This window comes from Penicillium verhagenii (genome assembly GCF_028828195.1).
Source record: "Penicillium verhagenii strain IBT 33310 chromosome Unknown utg000002l_segment0_segment0, whole genome shotgun sequence".
NCBI lineage: Eukaryota > Fungi > Ascomycota > Eurotiomycetes > Eurotiales > Aspergillaceae > Penicillium > Penicillium verhagenii.
This window is the reverse complement of record NW_026643166.1, coordinates 126,873-147,690: the sequence shown is the minus strand read 5'-3', so window position 1 is coordinate 147,690 and position 20,818 is coordinate 126,873. Positions and strand designations below refer to the sequence as shown.

The window sequence follows — 20,818 nt, the reverse complement described above, 5'->3', positions numbered from 1 at the left end:
GGTTGTCCATCATGGTACTTACAATCCACCAGGGTCCTTACTGAGGGACTATTTATAGAACATTGAAGGCAGTTGAACTTCTCTCGCAGGACAAATCTTCACGTCTTTCTTTTTCTCCATTTTCTCAAGCGTTCAATTGTTCGAATATGATGCAGGTGACTATGCTGCCAGACGAGCTACTTGCTAATATCCTGGATTGGGCGACGCTCAACGATAAGACAGCTCAAATGCAACCTCGAAACCGAGATTCTTGCATTACTAAATCCCTATGTCTGGTGAGCCGCCGTTTTCATCGATTGGTGTTGCCATTTCTTTTCGAAGAAATCAAACTTATTCACCCACATCTATGTGAAAGTTGTACCGCGTCTTCGTCACCGATGAAGAAAATAGGAAAGCTCCATCGATTGCTGCAGCACAATCCATATCTGCGAGGCTTGTGCCTTTCTCTGTACATCGATATCGATGATGATTCAGCAAGAGTCAACGAAGAAGAGTTTGAAATTATGAATGATTTGATCTCGTGGTTCACACGGCTCCGAACTTTGGTACTCGTGGGCGGGTTTTACTCGAAAGCTCCAGCAGAGGTCCGAGAACACACGTTATCTTTAATCCGGAACTTTCAGAAGCTAGGACAGCTTCGACATTTACAGATCGAAGGAGATATGTGGGATGAGACTGGGGGTATCTCCCTGGCAGAAACTGTCAAGTGTATCAACTCCTCTTCCCTCGAGACCTTGGAGGTGTCAGCGGCTGGGCTTTCGAATTCCTCTGCTCTCTCAGAAATGCTTCTTCCACAGGTAACTATATTGATCCATACATTGTAGCGTATAAAATACTGATGATTTTCTTTTTCTTTGCTTCATAGACATCTCGTTCTGCATCATTTACCTCTTTAAAGCTCAAGGCCTGCAAGGACTACCCCGAGGCAATCGCGGCATTGATCCACTGGCCCAAGGGGCTGGTACACTTTGCCATCAACACGTCGGGAAGCTTTGTCCCAGGCATGAACCTCCATGACATTGGCATGTGTCTCTCGATCCATAAAGAGACGCTCAAGACCATCTACATTGACCTCTTGGGGTTTCCCCATGGGCTATCTTTTGATGCATCCAAGTTCCCTTCGCTTGAGGATCTTCGGTTATCAAGGACCCAGATATGTGCAGATCCGTGGAATCAAGAATTTGAATGGAATCCGATCTATGCCGATATGATATTGGGCCCCAGTCTTCATACCTTTGGGCTCGTATTTGGAGTCATGGGCCAAAGTCTTATCAATAATTGGGGACACAAAGAAGAAGAATGGATCCGGCAGCTTGCGAACGCCTCGTGGGAGCGCAAGGCCCCGCTGGAAAAGATCGAGGTCGTATTCTCTCCCGTGAGCCCTTATCCCAACCTCAAACAGGGGGTCTATTCCGACTGGGAATATGTGTATCCGTGGGATCGTATGGATAAACTTGGGGTCCAAATCCAAAGGTTTGGATTAACATTGGAATACTCTGCTCCGCCCTGGACAAAGGACGAATGGCTGTCAAAGGTATATCCATGCCACTGTCATAATCTTGCCATGGCCTAAGGACGTGATGAATAGAGGTACATTATTTCTGAGTATGTCCACGCCCGGGTAATGGTATCAACACGGCATAAACGAGAGCCCAGGGCCAATACAATCAAAAAATACCCGATGGTTTACTTTGTACCTCCAAATCGAGTCTAGTTAAGGCCTGAAGTCTTACTTTTAGTTTAGTGGAGCTGAGTAGAGTCTAGTGTGAATACAAGGCCAATCACAGACTCAGTTATGGAACTTAAGTCATTTTTCCACTGTGATGTGGATTCCCGTAAGTTATTAGTAGTACGATTCAGGGTAACAGGGTCCGGGGTCTGGGGTACAGGATACAGGGTTCAGCTCGTTTCACACGGTAAATGACTGTTTCACTCAATAATTAGAGAATTAGAGAATGTAAAATATTATTCCCCTCTGCAGTCGCAGAAGCCGAGCGAGAACTTACCAGTAAAAACAAAAGTTACAAAACACAACACACAACACACAGAAACCTAAAAACCCGCCATTGTCGCTCCGCCTCCAATCATATCATTGATCATCTTTCGTTTGACCAACTCTAGAGTCCTTTGAACCAGTGGATCTTCCCTGTCGGGGAAGTTGATTACAACGCGGAGAAGTGACCCAAGTCCTGGTGGTAATCACAGACTCGTTGCTGCAGGGGGTCATCTATGTACAGGTGAAACCGGTAGATGGTGGCGCTTTTCTTTCCGTTAAGTCTGGGGCTGGGATTTGGCATTTGCTAGCCTCGGTCTGGTGGTTTTGGTGATTTTGGGGAAAGACTTGGAATTTCTTCCAAATCCTGAATCTCTTTGGAATTATCTATATTCCGCTTGTTGGTCGCAGAAGATTGGAATGGCGATTCAAAACTGCTTTTGGTCTCTATTTTGTTTGTGTCTGGACCTTTATCGGTGGTAGTTGCCCAATGCGACTAGCAAAAGGATTGTCACTATTAGGAAGCTCCGTGACCCCTCTTGATTTTCCTCTCTTTTCGTTCCTTATCCTCCGCACACTTTGTCCTCGGAAAGTACTGCAATTATGGGTCTCGGAGTGCTGGAAGATCACAAGCTGGATCAAGTCCCAGGTAAGATCAACTTCTCGTGTTTATATTGTCGCCGAATGCATACTGATGTCGTTGCGATAGGCACCTCCAACATCTATGGAGTAGATGAGATTTCAAGCGACAATACCCCGGGCGCCACAAGTCTGAAATACGACCGGTCGACTACAGAACCTACCCTTCTTGTACCCCAGCCAAGCGATGATCCCAACGATCCACTAGTATGTTCAGATGCTTCCTACGTCAGAGTCGACGCACTAGATGGAATAACGAGGACTAATGCCTTTTTTTGTTACCTCTACGTAGAATTGGCCACTATGGAGACGCGACCTCATCCTTGTCATCCTCTCGTTCGTCACGGTCCTCTGTACGACCCTGAGCTCCATAATGGCAGCAAATACAGTGACAATCGCAGAGTACGAAATGATCACCTTCGTGGAAGCCGCGCTTCTCACTGGATACCATCTGTGTGGCGTGGGAGTAGCCGGGATCTTGATCGTCCCAACCGCGCGAGTCTGGGGTAAACGCCATTTGTTTATCATTGGACATGTCTTGATGATCATCAGCTGCATATGGGCGGGCGTGAGTGGGCATAACCATAAGAGTCTGTTATGGGCACGAATCTTCCAAGGTGTGGCGTTAGCTCCATTCGAAGCGCTAGTGAATGCCTGTGTTGGTGATCTCTACTTTGTCCATGTGAGTACAACTTTTGTCAACTTTTTTTTTGCCGAGGCTAAACAGTTCAATCAAAGGAACGAGGAAAGCGAATGGCCGTATCAAATGTTGCTCTGTTTGGTGCAGCTTTCTTGACGCCCGTTTTTGTCGGCAAAATCACCAAATCCATCGGTTGGCAATGGTCCTTTTACTTTGTTGCCATCTTTCTTGGCGCAGCGCTACCTTTCATGGTTCTGTTCGTGCCTGAAACCGCATTCCGCCGAGCTGACTACTTGAATACCGATTTCAAGCATAAAAGTGGCCAGGCGGGATCGTCGAACTGGCCTCTGGATAATACTTCCACTAAAGACACCCAAGAGTTCATATCAGGCACCATGGCCGGTAGCGGTACGCGGACAGAGGTTTCTGCCACAGTAAAGCTGGAAAAGGATTCACTTTTGCGATCAATGAGGCTGTTCAATGGTCGAAAGACAGATGAGAACTTTTTCAAGCTTCTTCTCCGTCCCTTTCCATTATTCTTCCATCCTGGAATATTCTGGGTAAGCGTCTTGATCAATTGAATACTTTTTGAAAGAAATTATTAACCAGTCTGAAGGCTTGTCTAACTCAAGGGATCGTTATTGGATGGGCCGTCTTCATTGGCGTGATCCTAGCGATCGTATTCTTGGGACCACCTCTATGGTTTGAAGAAGACAAGACAGGATATCTATACACGGGTGCCTTCATCGGAGCTATAATAGGGCTTATTTTGGCTGGCCTTATCACGGATTCTATAAATAAGGCAATGATCCGACTCAACCGAGGCAAATATGAGCCTGAATTCCGGATCTTGCTGGTAGGTTTCCAGTTGATTTTCAGTGCCATGGGACTTTATGGATTTGGCTGGACAGCCTCGGATGTGGAAAAGTATCACTGGCTTCTACCAGATGTTTTCTTCGCAATCCTTATCATTGGAATGGTCATGGGTGCAGTAGCTGCTTCTCTCTATATTGTTGATGCACATCGTACGTGTGAAATGCGGCTTTTCCCCCCTTCTCTTTTTGGCGAGCAAAACTGATTAAGTCATAGGGGAAATTGCCGTGGAAGCATTTACTTGCTTGCTGGTGTTCAAAAACATGTTTAGCTTTGTCCTGACTTTCTTTGCCTACAATTGGTTTGCTCATGGGGGCGTCAAACACACTATGATCATTATCGGCAGCATACAAGTAGGAATTTGTCTCCTGAGTATCCCCATGTGTAAGTTTATACCTGCGAAGCCAGCCAGTGCTATTCTCTACTGACACATTATCAGATGTCTTTGGCAAGTGGAATCGCTCGTTCTTTGCCCGCCATGACATTCTTGAGATGTTGCATCTCCAGTAGCTAAGCCCGAGTCTATTGGTTTAGTTCAAAGCTCAACTGTCCCGAGTATGATTTGAAAGTGGACTTCGATATGGGTTATAAACAGATATAATAATAGTATTGCATGTACATCATAATCAACTATTGTGGCTGGGTGTTGAGACCGCCGCTTTTTTCTTTTTCAACGGGATACTTCTGAAGACTTTCATACCACTGTATTGTGGATCCGATCATAAACGCCCATGATCCCCAGAAGGTAGCAAGGGTGGCTTGGTACTCCACACGAGAGGAACTAGTTGCAGGACCCAAGGCACCGCATAGAGTGAATCCAATCCCACCGATGAAATTCCAAACTCCAATATGCCAGCCCAGAACTCGAGGTGCTGGTTGGTACCATTTTTGCTGGGTTTCAAGGGTAAAGAGCAGTCCGCTCAAAATGAATCCAGCACCGCCAATCATCTGTGGTACCCAGTATATTCCATCAGTTAGACCTTGGCTCATATGGTCAAGAATGCCGGGTAAGCCCGTTAACCCTGCAATCCAGAAAATGCTAGCAGCAAAGAACTGAACTAGCGATGCCAAGAACCCCAGTTCGTGGAGATAATGGCTCCGAAGCTCCGACATCGATGGCACCCATCGGAACGATCTGCCATCCGGCGACGACGTAGAATAACCCTCCTCGATCTCACGCGAGAAATGTCGAGTCGATTTGCCAGCTCCTACCAGATTCTTCCTGTTCGCATGGTGATGCTGGCAATCGTTCTCAACCGGCTTCACCGTGACCGTCGGAACCGTGTCGCCCTCGGCCTTCCTCAGTTCCGTCTCCAACGCCCACCCAAAACACCCCGTCTGGTGCGCATTGACAGCCTCCAGAAGTAATAAAACACTACCAACCTCGAATATCGTAGCACCGATGAATCCACTTACTCCACCGCCCACCGTGGACTCCCCAGAGAACTCGGTCTGCGGATCCACAAGCGGCTGCCACACAAAGAACGCGTTGATGATCCAGACCACGGACCCAAGCGTAAATGTCACTGCGACAAGGTACGACACATCCCAGTAAGGTACGCATGTAGCCATCCGCACAATCCCCTTCCCAGCCTCCCTGATCGTGGACGTGGGCTCGGGCGGCACGTTCGCGGCATCCTGCTGCGCTGCCTGGTAGTCCACTTGCAGCGGATGTCGTCCCTTGCGATTGTCGCGCGATCGCCATACATGCTCCACAAACCCGGGTGTGGGTGCGGGTGTGGGTGTGGGTTTGGAGCCGGGGGGAGTGGTGGGTCTTTGTGAGGTGGGCTGGTCCGTTGAATTTGAGACATCTTTCCCTGGGGCGGGTGCGTACCGCGCCCGTGTCGGATTCAAGAACGGCATAGGACCGGTGATATGGCTTCGGCGGAGCTCTAGGCTGGGGTGGCCCTGGAAGGGTTCCCGACCCGGTCGAAATTCTTTATTTCGGACCATTTTTTCGTCGTGTTGTGATACTGTGGCTGTGACAGGTGAAATGCAGTGTTGCTTGGCTCAAGTTGCAAAGTTGGGGATTGTCGGCCAAGCTTCGTGTTTTTCTCCACCTTTACCCGCTTATGCACGGACGTTGAATTTGTTAAGCATCAACAGGTTCAACACCCACGTCATTTTAAGGAAGTTGATTGGACGGTCTCTTGCTAATGCAGAGTCACGGGTAGGGTGGTATCAATGGTACATAAATAGGTGCGGCGAAGATCGCCATGACTCTTTCTAATATACATAAGCGTTTGTAAAGGAAACGGTGCACTCCAAGTGTTCTAAGGATCTTCAACTGGTTTTCTGTAGGAACCGAACGACAGCTAAACGCATGTGATCCAGTATTAGCGATATGAACGGCCTTGGAAGTGAGACGAATTAGTAAAACAAAACATACCTTGCCTGAACTCCTCTGGTTTTTCTTGTACTACCCAATGTCCACAGTCGATATTCACTATCTCAGAGCGAGGAAATAGCGACGAGATCAAGGGAAATGTTGTTTCGGGGATATATTGGCTCTGTAGACCCCGAAGAAATAAGACCGGCTTTGAGAATGTTCCAGATCCTGGGAACTGCCCCAATGGAACCAGTGCTTTTTTCAGAATATCTACAGAAAGACGCAGCTTCAGATGTGATGCATCTTTCTCCTTGATAAAATTGCTCAAGAGCCACAATCGAACCGACGGAGACTAGATTAAAGATCAGCCGACGCATCTTCTAGGTATAAAGGGTGTGAGTTGTGATATCTGGAGAGAGTTACCATCACTGAATGCTGAAGAATCTTGTCAGCTTCGCGGTGATTAGTCACTCGCATGCTTTGGATCTGATCCAGGGCTTCAAGATATGTTTGAAAGTCTGGAGAAAGGGGGAGTTCAATGGGTCCATTATCAACAGCGACTACCTCAGACACCAGTTCTGGGGATCCCAGAGCAAGTACCATAGCAGTTTTGGCGCCCCTTGAAAAGATCTTAATGTTAGCACTCGATGTCTTAAGTTCGCCCCCTTCCATATGTCCAGTCTTCTCTTTCAACTTACATGGAATGACCAATGACAGTTGGACATTGTAGCTGATGAGTTTGGATGAAGGATTTGACGTCCAAGGCCATCTCGGTATAGTTATGCTTAGGGTGATGACCAGAATCTCCATGATTTCGTAGATCCTGTATCTAGATGTCAACATCTCACATGCGGATAATAGGCACACATCAACTGATGATAGTAAACGGCAGGAAGGAGGATTTACCAAGGTATAGACATCCCGTGTTAGGTCTTTGGCAAGAAGTCTATGTAAGATGTGGGCACGAACCCGACCATTAGTAAGTACATTGATGGTTCGAAGGCGTCATGTCCATAAAAATTTAAATCAACCTGTAGATCTTTTTTCTCTCTCTTTGCTTACCTGCTCACATGTCTGTTTTCTCGTTTTGATCCCAGGAAGCCATGCAGAAAAAGAATCGGTGATTTCTTCTGATTCGGTTTCACGGCCTGTTTACCCGCTGTTGGGCTTAGTAATTCATATGCCAAAGGCACTCTTGCAGCCAGCCCAGCTAGAGGGGTTGACATGATCTGAGGTTCAATTTTTTGAATCCAGTGTTGATTTGAATTGATTCAGTATTCTTCAGTACCAAGTTGTGGTGTATAATAGAACATGATCATTTTTAGGGGGGTTTTGATTGTCCGGCCAAAAATTCGAGCGTGACTCCACTCGCGTCGGCAAAATACATTAACGCCGAGAGATCACCCAGTTACGAACCCTCAATCTATATAAAAATTCCTTAGATTTCAAACATTGAATATTATGAAATTTTATGTTCTCAATAGCATAGAGCAGGGTGGGTGCCTCTGGTAGGATACTGCGAAGATACCAGATACTACTCAGGATACTACTAGAATACGGTATCGCAGGCAAAATATGGTTCCAGATACCATATCTGCCCTAAGATACGGTCGCACCTGCTGTATCCAACCGTATCCTCAACATGCGGGCGGCATGGAGATAAGAGCGTTATGGGCCCCCCTTGAATATACCTACAATCCCTAGTGCTATATCAAACCTCGGAACATAATGTGGGATGCTGGCCACCTGGTCGAGCTACCCGATCCTCGTCTGTCCAGCTGGGAGAACCGGGCGCGGTTGCACATGTGAAAATCTAGTTCTTGATTGGAAAGATCTACAACAAATCCCGGGTGATGGAGAAGGAAACTCGAGCGCAAGCAATATGAATTTTATTAGTTCGTCCCGAGATCAATATGCAGTCCTTGTTGGCAAGTGGGTCACAGACTCACAGTGCATAGACTGCCACCTATTGATTGGTGCTTCACAGCGACCGGTGTAGCCAGTTAACATTCCAATATGATTGGTTGGAATTATTCACTATCCCAAATCTGGAACTGAATGCCCCGCTCAGGCGGACATACCTAAATGTCAACAATCACTCTTATATCTCCGTGGAAGGCCAAGGTTCCTCGACAATTCTATAATCACTGTAAGTTAGTCTTTTGGGGATACAGTCTATCTGCCTACCAAGGAACCAGCTGGATGATTATGAGTGCGGCTATGGTCGAGAACGTCTGTCGTACTGCAATCTACTTTATCATTATCTTCGTGTTTCTGTTGATTACCACAGCATCCGCACCGATGTTTAACATACCAAACCCCTTTGCCCCCCATGAATCATGGAAGACGATTGCAGCAAGAAAAAGGCAGGAAGTTATTGCCAAAATCCCCAATGAATGGCTTTTGGATGCCAAAGTTATTAACGCGGCTCGATCGCGCCAGAGCATTGCAGGAGATTTCTTTGAGGAGCTGCTTGATGACCAAACGCGCTCAATCACTTCCCTCGATGTGACAGACCTTGTCGAGTCTATGCGCAGTAAATCTTGGACAGCTGTTGAAGTCGTGAAGGCTTTCAGTAAACGAGCGGCATATTCACATCAGTTAGTGCGTTCATCCAATATTTCACGTGGCTTCGTCTTTTGATACTACAATTTACCATTTTGAGCTACACGACAAAAGCTAATGGAGATAGCTATAGGGAAATTACCTGCTTGACATTGGGTTTGAACAGGCTTTAGCGAGAGCGCAGGAGCTAGACAACTATGTCAAAGAGCACGATCAGCTTATTGGGCCCTTACATGGTGTTCCTGTTACTCTGAAAGACCAATTTCACGTTCAGGGCATGGAGACAACAATGGGATACATTGGATGGATCGGCACATTTGAGGGGAAGAAGAAAGATGGTAATGAATCAATTATCGAGAGCGAGCTTGTTCGAGAACTTCGTCTTCTGGGTGCTATACCCATAGGAAAGGTGAGAGCATACTCCGCATACTCCACGCTCTCTATACTTTAATTTTGCCCTATTTTAATTTGGAGAATAGACAACCTTGATGCAAAGTCTATGGGTGAGCTCTACTGCCTGGATACCGTTTCATGGCACTGAACTGACAGTTAAACTAGGCGCCTGAGACTAATAATAATATCATGGGCTATGCTTGGAATCCGCACAATCAAAAATTGTCGACGGGCGGTTCATCAGGAGGTTGTGAATACCTTAATTATTGATAGCCAACATGCTGATGTCCATGTAGGAGAGGGTGCTATTCAAGCGCTGCGAGGAAGCGCAATCGGATTCGGTACGGATATCGGAGGCTCGGTATCAATGCCAGCCGCATTTCAGGGTGTTTTTAGTATAAAACCTTCCTCTGGTCGTATCTCATTTAAGGATGCGGCAAACACAGTAAGTAATCAGACCCAAAATTGGGATAAGACTCAATTGCTAAGACTGCATGAATAAGGGTCGCGGCCAAGAAGTCATGCCAACCGTTGTTGGTATCATGGGTCACTCGATCGATGCTCTCACCTTGGTCTTCAAATCCCTTCTATCGACAGAACCATGGAAGCATGACCCTTATGTCCAGCCAATTCCATGGAGAGAGAGTTCGCAATTTGACCCAAACAACAATGCTGGGTACAAACCCGCATTTGGATTGATGCTCGACAACGGTTTGATAACACCACATCCACCTATTGCACGTGCAATGAGGATGGTTAAGCAAGCAATGGAAGATGAAGGATACCAGGTACGACAATGTCTTTTTTGTCGGCAATCATTGGATCTTGGCTAACATTATGTAAGTTGGTTGATTGGGCGGGACCATCACAGACAGAATGCAACGGAACTCGCGTAAGAGCACTTACAATTTGCAATTCCTGAATCGATGAGATCTTACTCACAAAATAAAGGGTCCTATCGCAAGAGGTGATGGGTGTGGGGATGTATACGAAGCAGTGCGACTTTCCGGAGAGCCATCTGTTCCTGAGATCCGGAACTTGTTCCCTGGTGGAAAGCCACGTCCGTCAATTTCCCTTCCAAAATTCAATGCAATCGTCAGACGTATGAAGACCTGGCGAGAAAACGACTTAAAGTATTGGATGTCTACTGCTGAGGCTACAGGTGGTAGGTGCTCATGAAATATAAAGACCAAAATACGTGAGCTCACCAATATTTCGCTCAGATCGTCCTGTCGAAGCGACTATCTCCCCAGTTACTCCTTACGCTTCTATTGAACCAGGAAATTTCAAACACTCTGGTATGTCGAATGAACCTTCGCGCTGTTCCCTAACATCTACACTCGATTCCCGAGGTCCACATAAACTGATTTTGGTATTAGCCTACATAAGCTCAGTCAATGTTCTTGACTATGCAACGGTCGTCATTCCTGTAACATTCGCCGACAAGAATGTTGACTTGGTGGATCCCAATTTCAAGCCCTTCAGCAACGAAGATGCTGCAAACATGAAGACATGTAAACTTCACCGATCTTTGTTTCTTTAACTGGAGCCCCTAGGCCGTTCTTATCACTAACAATCTCAATCAAGATAACCCAGAAGTTCACGATGGAGCTCCGGCTTCTATCCAGCTGATTGGGAAGAGCCGAGAAGAGGAAAGACTCTTGTCAATGGCCAGCTTGGTAGTCAAAGCCTTGGCAAAGTACAAAACCAAGCACCGCGATGAAGCTTGACTGCGTGTTGACATATCCGGACTGACATCGGAGTTAATAGACCATTCGGAGACATGAGGCCGGAAATCCTGGGAACTAGGGATATGGAACAAATTGCATGAACCAAAGCACCCGGATGGTGCGGATGTAGCATAGAGAGAGTATTAATACTGAAATAGCTCTACCTTAAGTTCAAATTTTGATTTGTATCACGACATTCTTGAGCACATATGCCCCACTTTTTTATGAGACCTACAGATCCCAGCCTCCAGGTGAGCTCACCTTTGTTGAGATTTTGTTCACCAATAGCAATCATAAACATGATCCAGACTTATACCAGGATCAATTTCCACTAACTAAACTTGTTTAGTCTATTCCCTAGTAGTATGTAGTAGTTAGCAAAGCCCAACAATTTATGCCGATTTCAATCCGATTGATCATTGGACATCAGCTGAACCCCGCCATTCTTTGTTTGAAAAAACCACTAAAAGCTCGGTCGCCGCACACGATGGTGAAGTCTTGTTTTCTATCTCGGTTTCATTGGTAAAACCAGCCTCGGATTATTTCCGCTCCAACCCTTCATTTCACGATTGTCATCACCTCCAACATGTCGATGATTTCTCAAGTCCCTTTTCAACTCTCCGGTCGGTATGCCGAGCACAATCGGTGGGAGGTTCTCAACGGCCCAGGCGACTCACGTGTAACCGGAAGTCAAATTATCGAAGATGAAGGTCTTGTTGGCCAGTGGGCAGACAAAGTTGTCCTGATCACCGGCGTTTCATCTGGGATCGGTGTTGAGACTGTGCGTGTCTTGGCATCTACTGGAGCGACCATCTTTGGCACAGCCCGAAACATCGAAAAGGCAAAAGAGGCTTTAGGCTCCTCATTGCTTGATACCGGGCGTGTGAAGCTTCTTTTTATGGATCAGACAGATCTCTCGAGTGTTCGGGCCTGTGCCGAAGAATTTCTCAAACAGAGCTCTAAGCTTAACATCATCATCAACAATGCGGCTGTGAGTTTATTAATATCAACATAAAAGCATGACCTTGCTAATTAAATGAAGGTGATGAATACCCCTCAAAGCTATACTAAAGATGGCTTTGAGCTTCAGTTTGGAACCAATCACTTATCACACTTCCTCCTCTTCTATCTACTAAAAGATACCCTTTTGGAAACTGCACGCTCCTCTAACTTCGCCTCTCGTGTGGTTAGTGTTGCCTCAGCAGGCCATCGCTATAGCCCTATTCCTCTGGATAACGTTAACTGGGAAGGAAACTACAACGGCTGGCTTGCTTACGGAGCTAGCAAGACCGCCAATATCTACATGACCACCCAAATCGAGCGCTTGTATGGCGCTCAAGGTCTTCATGGCTTCAGCGTCCACCCTGGGGCTTTTATAAGCCCCAACCTCCAGAAACATTCTCAGGAGGAAATGAAGTCTGTCTTGGAAGACAAGCGCGCAATGGCATACTTGTCCAGTCTCGAACAGGCCTGCGCAACTAGCATATACGGTGCTGTTTCGAGCGAGCTGGAAGGCAGGGGTGGCTTGTATTTGGAAGGCGCATCGGTAGCAATTCATCCGACACCACCGGGCGGAGATGCGCTCGAATATGGATATGGCAGTTGGGGATTTGACCAGGCAAAGGAAGAAGAATTGTGGAAGCTTAGTAAATCCTGGGTTGGAGTCGAGTGAGATCGAATTCCTAAATGTTCTTCAGTCGAGTATTCAATTTGAAAGTCTTTCGGCTTCTGCCTTTCGGGGTCCCATCTACGGAGCTATCCGGTTCTGCGGCAGTTATAGTAAGTAATGACTCCGGTGGTCACCCCCAGTATCTAGCAAAGTCAAGATTACTCTTTTTCAAACATTTGAAGATGCGCTGGAGAAATCAAACTAGATCCAGAGGGGCGTATGTATGCGATCTATACCTAACATTGAAGGTTCCGATGAACGCCGCTGAAGAGAAAACTCGGATATCTAGGTCGGGTAGGCTGATCTTTTGAGCTTATATTGAATGAACTTGACTTTTGAGCCGCTCTGCTCAACAGCCCCAATTCCATAAAGTATATAGTATAGTGAGAGCTATTATTAGCAGTTTTCCAACAATATTTAAGTTGAATCTTCCAAGGTTAGGAACTGGCCAAGTTCTTGGTTTTAACATAGGATTACATAATCCACATTCACACTCAACTGGCCAAGAATTCATAAAAGTTCATAAAAAAAGGTCCAAGGTTATATGTACCAGCTCTAATTTATGTACTTTATACTTGTTGGTATAATTTCTTCACCTATTGACTGCATTCTTCAAAGTTAAGGCTTTAATAGGGTGGAGTGGGGCCCAAGTAGATCTATAAATCCACCATGAGTTAAGTGGCTTGAAATCCAAGATACTAATCCACATGGGAGCTTCAAAATTTGGAGCTACAAACTTACTAGTTCATGGAAACTCCTCAGTCGTCATAATTATTCCCACATGAGCACATCCGAAGCTCTTCTAAGATTATGACCGGTGACTATCTCCGATCGGTGGTAAAAAAAAAAAAGCTCAAGGGGGGATAGATCGGACCGATCGCATGAATCATGGAATAGCCAAGTCCACGATGCAACAGAACAGAAAAAAATGGAAAAATCAAAAGAGAGAGTAGAGAGAGAAATAAGAAATACAAAGTTCCAGGTGCAAAGCACCAATAGTAAATCCGTTAGAAAAAAAGAAGAAGAAAAAAGGGCTGAAAGCGGAAAAGCCACCAACTCCCCCACGTTGATCGTTGATTCATTGAGTTCGCGATGATGCAATCAGCTTCGATCTTCCGTTGCAATCGACGTCACGGGGTCCAAGGGAAAGCTTCCGGCCTATTCCACTAAAATTCCCTTGAAATCCCCTTGATATTTCCTTCTTTCCGAAAACTCATTCGATTCCCCACACGCTTTTCACTGATGGCGACCGCGCAAATGACCGGCCCTCGGTCGGCTCGACTGGCTGATGATGGTAAGTGATGATCGTCCCCACCGCTTCCGCTCTGATCGACATCCGTTAACTCTCTGTGCCTGAAATAGCCGCTACTGCTGCACTTTATGCAGTGCAGCCGCGACGCAAGGCGTCTGTTCGCGAAAAGACCACATCTGATACTCATAGTAAGCGATAGATATGGACCTATCCCGCTTTCTATACAAGCGAGAATATACGCAAAAGGCTGACCTGGGATATCTGTTGCCATAGATCAAGGAGCAAAGGGCGCCTCAACACTAAGTGCTGCATCAGCTGGAGCTGCAATTGCTCACGCGAATCGGAGACCGGTAGAAATTTGGCGCCCGGGTCGACTGACCGAGGCCGAGACAGCCGCCCTATGTGTCAAGGACTTTAAGGCTCCGGAGACCCCCAAACCTAGTACCCAATACAGCGCCGAGGGACTGGGTGCCGCCATTCTTGCCGTTCGAGAGCAAAGGAACTCAAACCTGTCGCCGACTCGCGAACAACAGAACAAAGAATATTCCCGCGATGTGCAGGACAAAGCCTTGCGGGCCGCGACAGGAGCATATGCCACAGGACGGAAGCGAGCTGATTCGGCCCCAAGTGAACCGGTCATTGCATCTGACTCTCCATACGCATTGTCAGCCGCGGGCGCAACGCATAGTAGATATAAAACCGAAGAGGAGGAACCACTCGATCACTTGGACAGTGCAATGGAAGCGAGTCGAATCCGCCACCTCGCCAACACTAACGCCAAACTCTATACCTCGTCTCCGCCCATCTCGAGCGAAGTGCAGGAGCGGAATCGAAAAAATTCCTTGCATGCAGCAGCCATTTCGATGGCCAGGGATATGTATGATCCTAACAACCCCAAGGTTCCAGTTCGATCGAAGACTGTGAGTGGAATAGAAGGATCCCCGGCGCGGCGCGCGATGACCCTTCAGGAAGCTGCTCAGAAACGGGCAGCAGAGAAACTAGCCCTCATGCACAACGAACAGGCTGAATTCCAGAACTATTATGGGACCACCCCTCAACCTGCACGGTCTCGCCTAACTACTCGTCGAAAGAGAACTGCTAGTGATGCCGATTCAACCCAAATGGATGCTGAGCAGTCTAAATATATCCGAAACCAAATGAGGAGTCTGCGCACAAAGGTTGATCATGTGGACGAGAAGAGAACTAGGGACCGAGCGTTGCTCATGGAAGCCGCACGACGCAATGTCGATGCCACTCTTCTCGAGATGGAAACGAAAATGTATGCCGATACAGGTCGAGCGCCACCATCTCTTCAGAAAGAATGGGATGAGGTTGCCCACGAACGTGTTCGTCGGGAGGCCGAAGCTGCAGAAGCAAATTCCGCTCGGGGAAACCGTGTCAACATTGGATCACAGCAATACATGGACATGGCTGATGTGGAGGCAGTTGCGCGCTCCCGCCTGCAGCCAACGTTGGATGAGATTACCGAGAATGCGGAACAGCAGAGAGCCAAAGAGCTGGAGGAGCGCCTTGATGCCGAGGAGCAACAAAGACATGCAGCAATAGAAAGGGAGCGCGAGGCTAGCTTGTCTAGAGTAGTAGACTCGCGTAACAAGAGTCAGTGGCGCAGAAGAACTTCACTCATGAAGTGTGAGCTAACTTTTCTTTTCGCAATAGGTTCTGACAAGGAGAAGCGCAATAGCAAGGTCATGAGCTTCCTTTGGAGAATGAAGAGCAAACGGGCACGCGTCGAGAAGAATCCATCCGAGGAGGCTGTGGAAACCACGAAGCAGGAAGAATCAAACGAAGAGGCGGTAGCTCAAGATGAGGCTGAAGCTGCGCCAGAGGCCATCGCAACGGCTACCGGTGCCGTACTGACAGATGCAACTAAGGAAGGACCTGAAGAAGAGCCTGAAAAAGAACTTGAACATGAACCTGTGCAAGAGCCCACGCCAGAACCTACACCAGAGCCCGTGGAAGAACCCGTGCAAGAACTTGAACGAAAGCCCGAAGAAGAGCCCGCCGCAATTCAAGCACCCGAAGCGCCTGAACCAGCTGGTGCGACAACTCTTGTGACTGCTGCTCACGTTGGAGCCCCAGTCTCCATTACCGAGCCTACCGAGTATGCTGGACGTCCCACTATGGTGGGGCGAGCCCACACTACGCCACGAGATGCCGCGGCAGTTGGAGCTGGCCCAGCACCGATGCACGTTATCCGACCCATTACAAGCCCTCGAGCCGACTCAAAGCTGAGAAACTGGTTCCGTGATCAATTGGTCCGTCGTTCAAGTGGGCCCGTGCGTGTTTACCCCCACCAGCCTGGTCCGGATTTCAATAGCCACAGTGATGTTGGATTTTCGGGAGGTGCTTCCCTAGCTGCTCGACCTGAATCGCGCGGGGCGGCTCTTAGTTCTCACCCTTTCACCGGAGACGACCTTGATCAGGGTGAACCCGCTCGCAATGGCAGCCTTGATGTAGGCAAGGGGACGGCATTCAGCGACAGCTCAGCTGGAAGCGAGCCTGCCACTAATGGTCAAGCGAAAAGTAAGAGAGAGCGCTTCAGAAAGACCTTCTTCATGGGGATTGCACGCAATGATCTAAAGACCAATGGATCGGGGGCGGTTCCTGAAACGAAGGTTCATGGCACAGATATCCGAGGCTTGAGGAATAGTGCCACAGATCAGGGCCTTCCAATTCCGCCTATTCTTGGCGAGACTTCCAGCGCCTACCGCGAGTCTAGATTCTCTGAAGACCTGTCATGATGTGGAATTATGTCACCAATTTCTTGTGATTTATGTTTGTTTGGAGTCTACTGTACCTGGGAGTTCTTGGATCTGGCTGGGTCTTATATACGTTGGGATTATGGCGTATCTGGGAATCTCTGAACTTATGTATGACCGGTGATGTGTTTGTTTACTCTCGCTTTGATTCTTGATATATAATTATCTACCGCACACGATGCTTGACGCTTTGATTGAACGATTCCAAATTGCCGTCCGAGGTCTTCATGTTCAATTTTGCAAATGTATATTAATCTCGCTTCAAATCTGCACGCTTACTCAATTCTGCCCAGTATGTATGAAATTGTCCGACCTCCGCACTGGACTTTAGCCGAAGGTAACATCACTTTAATCTAAAAAATCATCATAATGTTTGTTTATAATATTCTCCTTCCCCCGCACATGGGCAGGAGAATTGCCCAAAGCGTCACGGTTGATCGCGAAAACATCCACCAATCCCAAAGTCCCAACTTTACAGTCGGGTTAATACTACCACGATCGCCGAGCTGTCAGGAACATGCTTATATTAGCTATGGGCCAATGATGGGAGCGTATTGTGGGATTGTATCCAACGATTTCACGAAACATGCGCGCTCTTCGGATTCTCTGGCTTTTTCTTTGGGCCGTGTCCAGTCTTGTCTATGCAACTAGCGATGGCAACACGACCGACGTGACATGGGACGAATACAGTCTCTTGGTGAATGGCGAGAGGGTGTTCATCTTCTCCGGTGAATTCCACTATTTGCGCCTGCCAGTTCCGGAAATGTGGTTGGACGTCTTCCAGAAGCTACGAGCCAGTGGATTTAATGCAGTTTCTCGTAAGTAATCTACCAGCTTCATGATGCTTGATGTTCATCATTTGCTAATCTCCACAAATAGTTTACTTCTTCTGGAGCTACCATTCAGCTTCCGAGGGTACGTTTGACTTTGAGACGGGCGCCCATGATATTCAGCGTGTCTTTGATTACGCCAAGCAGGCTGGTTTATACGTCATTACTCGCCCGGGTCCGTACATCAATGGTGAAAGCAATGCTGGAGGCTTCGCACTATGGGCAGCAAACGGTCAGATGGGAAGCGAGCGTACAAGCGCGACTGCTTACTATGACCGCTGGTATCCGTGGATCGAGAAAGTCGGCGCCATAATTGCAGCTAATCAGATCACGAATGGTGGACCCGTTATTTTGAACCAACATGAGAATGAACTCCAGGAAACCACCCACTCCGCAACTAATACTCTCGTTCTATACATGGAGCAAATTGCTGCCGCTTTTAGTGCCGCTGGCATTGTTGTTCCCAGCACTTCAAACGAGAAGGGTATGCGCAGTGAGAGCTGGTCGACGGATTATGAAGATGTTGGTGGCGCAGTTAATGTGTATGGGCTGGACTCTTATCCTGGTGGACTTTCCTGTACCAATCCAAACTCGGGATTCACTCTCGTCCGGACCTACTACCAGTGGTTCCAGAACTACTCGTACACGCAACCCGAGTACTTTCCCGAGTTTGAGGGGGGATATTTCCAGCCCTGGGCTGGATACTTCTATGATCAATGCACCGAAGAACAGTCTCCAGAGTTTGTTGACGTCTACTACAAGAACAATATTGGTTCAAAGATCACGCTGCAAAGCCTTTATATGGCTTTTGGTGGCACCAACTGGGGTCACACTGCTGCGCCGGTTGTTTATACTTCTTACGATTATTCGGCACCTTTGCGAGAGACCCGCGAGCTTCGTGACAAGATCAAGCAAACTAAGTTGCTGGGCTTGTTCACCCGCGTCTCATCTGGTTTGTTAAAAACCGACATGGAAGGCAACGGTACTGGGTATACGAGCGATGACAGCATCTATACTTGGGCCCTGCGCAATCCGGACACCCAGGCTGGCTTCTACGTCGTTGCGCACGATACCAGTTCATCTCGCGACGTGACCACCTTTTCTTTGAATGTCACCACTACAGCTGGTATGTTTTGCACTTACTAAAAGCTACCAGGTCGATGTTTCTAACTGTATCGGCAGGTGCTATCACTATCCCGGATATTGAGCTTAATGGACGACAGAGCAAAATCATTGTTACCGATTACGAAGTTGGCAAAGCTTCGAGTTTACTCTATTCATCGGCGGAGGTGTTGACTTATGCCACTTTGGACGAAGATGTGATAGTTTTCTATATGACTTCTGGACAAAAGGCAGTGTTCGCCTTTGTGGATCCACCAACGCATCTGACATTCAAAACATACGGTACTTCGAATGTGACATCAGCGACAGTCAATAATAGGACAGAGTACACATACACTCAAGGAGATGGGAGTACAGCTCTCAAATTCTCCAATGGTGTTCTCATCTATCTCCTGGAGACGGAAACAGCTTGGAACTTTTTTGCGGTTCCAACAACGACAAACCCCAATGTTTCCCCGAGCGACCACATATTGGCTCTCGGGCCTTACCTGGTTCGTGAAGCTAGCATTTCTGGGGAAACCGTCAGCCTGGTGGGTGATAATGCAAATACCACCTCTATTGAGTAAGTCTCTTTTCCCCTTTTCTCTGTTTGGAAACGAAGATGTCGATTCGCTAACGCTCGCGGGTCACGGCAGAGTATATACTGGTGAATCTAAAGTGACCAAAATCAAATGGAATGGAAAATCAATTACGACCAAAAAGACCGCGTATGGAAGTCTCATAGGTTCTGCGCCTGGAGTTGGATCTACTAAGATTTCACTTCCAACACTCAAATCTTGGAAATCCCAAGACACTATCCCCGAGATTCAGGCCGACTATGATGACTCACGCTGGGTGGTTTGCAATAAAACCACCACAGTCAATGCTATAGTCCCTCTCACACTCCCCGTGCTTTATTCCGGTGATTATGGTTATCACGCTGGAACGAAGATCTATCGTGGTCGATTTGATGGGGTCAATGCGACGAGTTCCACTGTCACGGTGCAGAATGGGGCCGGGTCTGGCTGGGCCGCGTGGGTGAACGGGGCCTACGTGGGTGGGGCTCTGGGCAGCCCAGCCCTCGCCGCGACCTCCGCAGTTCTAACTTTCAACCAGTCAAATCTTCGGGAAACCGATAATGTTTTGACGGTAGTGATGGATTATACGGGTCACGACGAGGCCAGTGTCTCCCCAGATGGTCCACAGAATCCCCGTGGTATTCTCGGGGCCACACTTTCAGGCGCCAATTTCACCTCCTGGCGTATCCAAGGCAACGCTGGCGGTGAATCCAATATTGACCCCGTTCGGGGTCCAATGAACGAAGGTGGGCTATATGGAGAACGTCTAGGCTGGCATCTCCCCGGTTACACACCGCCCAAAACTGCGGGCACGGAGAGCCCCCTGGATGGCGTCTCTGGTGCCGAGGGCCGCTGGTACAGCACGACCTTTGATCTCGATCTGGATTCAGACTTGGATGTGCCTATTGGTCTGCAACTGGGTGCGGCCGACAACACCACGGCCGTGGTGCAAATCTTCATGAACGGGTACCAGTTTGGCCATTACCTGCCTTATCTGGGCCCACAAACCTTGTTTCCCTTCCCACCTGGAATTATCAATAATCGTGGAGAAAATACTTTGGCCATTAGCCTCTGGGCTTTGACAGAGGAGGGCGCCCAACTCAATCAGGTGGAATTGAGTGCATATGGAGCGTATCGGACGGGATTCAACTTTAACCAGGATTGGTCGTACTTGCAGCCGAAGTGGAAGAATGATCGGAGTCAATATGCATGATCATGCATGAACGATGATTGAGGGGTAAATATGACTGTATTAAGGATATCAAGGAAGCCAAGAAGTGCAGAAGTCCAGAAGTAAACAAATGACGATCAATGATTGCAGAGCTCAGGTGGATCCCGGGGAAACAAGGAGCTCAGGCCAGAAAACAGGGCGGAGTGGGTTTCCTGCCCAACGTTTACGTCCACCGCCATTTTACTTAGTACCAACGCGTCTCCACTTCATTCTAA

The 20,818-nt window shown here is 47.7% G+C and overlaps 8 protein-coding genes across 8 annotated transcripts; 6 read left to right on the top strand and 2 right to left on the bottom strand.

Annotated features, from left to right (window-relative positions):
• Nucleotides 1-377: 377 nt before the first annotated feature.
• N7466_000050 (uncharacterized protein) lies at nucleotides 378-1,573 on the top strand (the record flags this gene model as incomplete). The annotated part of the gene is made up of 2 exons (XM_057159448.1): nucleotides 378-797; nucleotides 866-1,573. 2 exons carry the CDS (start codon nucleotides 378-380, stop codon nucleotides 1,571-1,573), a joined length of 1,128 nt encoding a protein of 375 aa, XP_057025696.1.
• A 1,023-nt stretch (nucleotides 1,574-2,596) lies between these two features.
• On the top strand, nucleotides 2,597-4,655 carry N7466_000049 (putative MFS transporter; the record flags this gene model as incomplete). Its single annotated transcript, XM_057159447.1, has 7 exons — nucleotides 2,597-2,642; nucleotides 2,703-2,839; nucleotides 2,925-3,314; nucleotides 3,371-3,832; nucleotides 3,889-4,297; nucleotides 4,362-4,529; nucleotides 4,585-4,655. The coding sequence occupies 7 exons, from the start codon at nucleotides 2,597-2,599 to the stop codon at nucleotides 4,653-4,655; spliced, it is 1,683 nt and encodes a 560-aa protein (XP_057025695.1).
• A 120-nt stretch (nucleotides 4,656-4,775) lies between these two features.
• On the bottom strand, nucleotides 4,776-6,098 carry N7466_000048 (uncharacterized protein; the record flags this gene model as incomplete). The annotated part of the gene is made up of 1 exon (XM_057159446.1): nucleotides 4,776-6,098. The coding sequence occupies one exon, from the start codon at nucleotides 6,096-6,098 to the stop codon at nucleotides 4,776-4,778; it is 1,323 nt and encodes a 440-aa protein (XP_057025694.1).
• Nucleotides 6,099-6,428: 330 nt separating this feature from the next.
• N7466_000047 (putative alpha/beta hydrolase) lies at nucleotides 6,429-7,243 on the bottom strand (the record flags this gene model as incomplete). The annotated part of the gene is made up of 4 exons (XM_057159445.1): nucleotides 6,429-6,460; nucleotides 6,535-6,826; nucleotides 6,898-7,093; nucleotides 7,173-7,243. 4 exons carry the CDS (start codon nucleotides 7,241-7,243, stop codon nucleotides 6,429-6,431), a joined length of 591 nt encoding a protein of 196 aa, XP_057025693.1.
• A 1,532-nt stretch (nucleotides 7,244-8,775) lies between these two features.
• N7466_000046 (uncharacterized protein) lies at nucleotides 8,776-9,490 on the top strand (the record flags this gene model as incomplete). The annotated part of the gene is made up of 2 exons (XM_057159444.1): nucleotides 8,776-9,078; nucleotides 9,206-9,490. The coding sequence occupies 2 exons, from the start codon at nucleotides 8,776-8,778 to the stop codon at nucleotides 9,488-9,490; spliced, it is 588 nt and encodes a 195-aa protein (XP_057025692.1).
• A 2,258-nt stretch (nucleotides 9,491-11,748) lies between these two features.
• N7466_000045 (uncharacterized protein) lies at nucleotides 11,749-12,834 on the top strand (the record flags this gene model as incomplete). Its single annotated transcript, XM_057159443.1, has 2 exons — nucleotides 11,749-12,153; nucleotides 12,205-12,834. The coding sequence occupies 2 exons, from the start codon at nucleotides 11,749-11,751 to the stop codon at nucleotides 12,832-12,834; spliced, it is 1,035 nt and encodes a 344-aa protein (XP_057025691.1).
• A 1,239-nt stretch (nucleotides 12,835-14,073) lies between these two features.
• N7466_000044 (uncharacterized protein) lies at nucleotides 14,074-16,845 on the top strand (the record flags this gene model as incomplete). Its single annotated transcript, XM_057159442.1, has 4 exons — nucleotides 14,074-14,125; nucleotides 14,218-14,271; nucleotides 14,357-15,700; nucleotides 15,761-16,845. 4 exons carry the CDS (start codon nucleotides 14,074-14,076, stop codon nucleotides 16,843-16,845), a joined length of 2,535 nt encoding a protein of 844 aa, XP_057025690.1.
• Nucleotides 16,846-17,449: 604 nt separating this feature from the next.
• Nucleotides 17,450-20,585, top strand: N7466_000043 (glycoside hydrolase family 35 protein; the record flags this gene model as incomplete). Its single annotated transcript, XM_057159441.1, has 4 exons — nucleotides 17,450-17,681; nucleotides 17,743-18,819; nucleotides 18,876-19,377; nucleotides 19,451-20,585. The coding sequence occupies 4 exons, from the start codon at nucleotides 17,450-17,452 to the stop codon at nucleotides 20,583-20,585; spliced, it is 2,946 nt and encodes a 981-aa protein (XP_057025689.1).
• Between the last annotated feature and the right edge of the window lie 233 nt (nucleotides 20,586-20,818).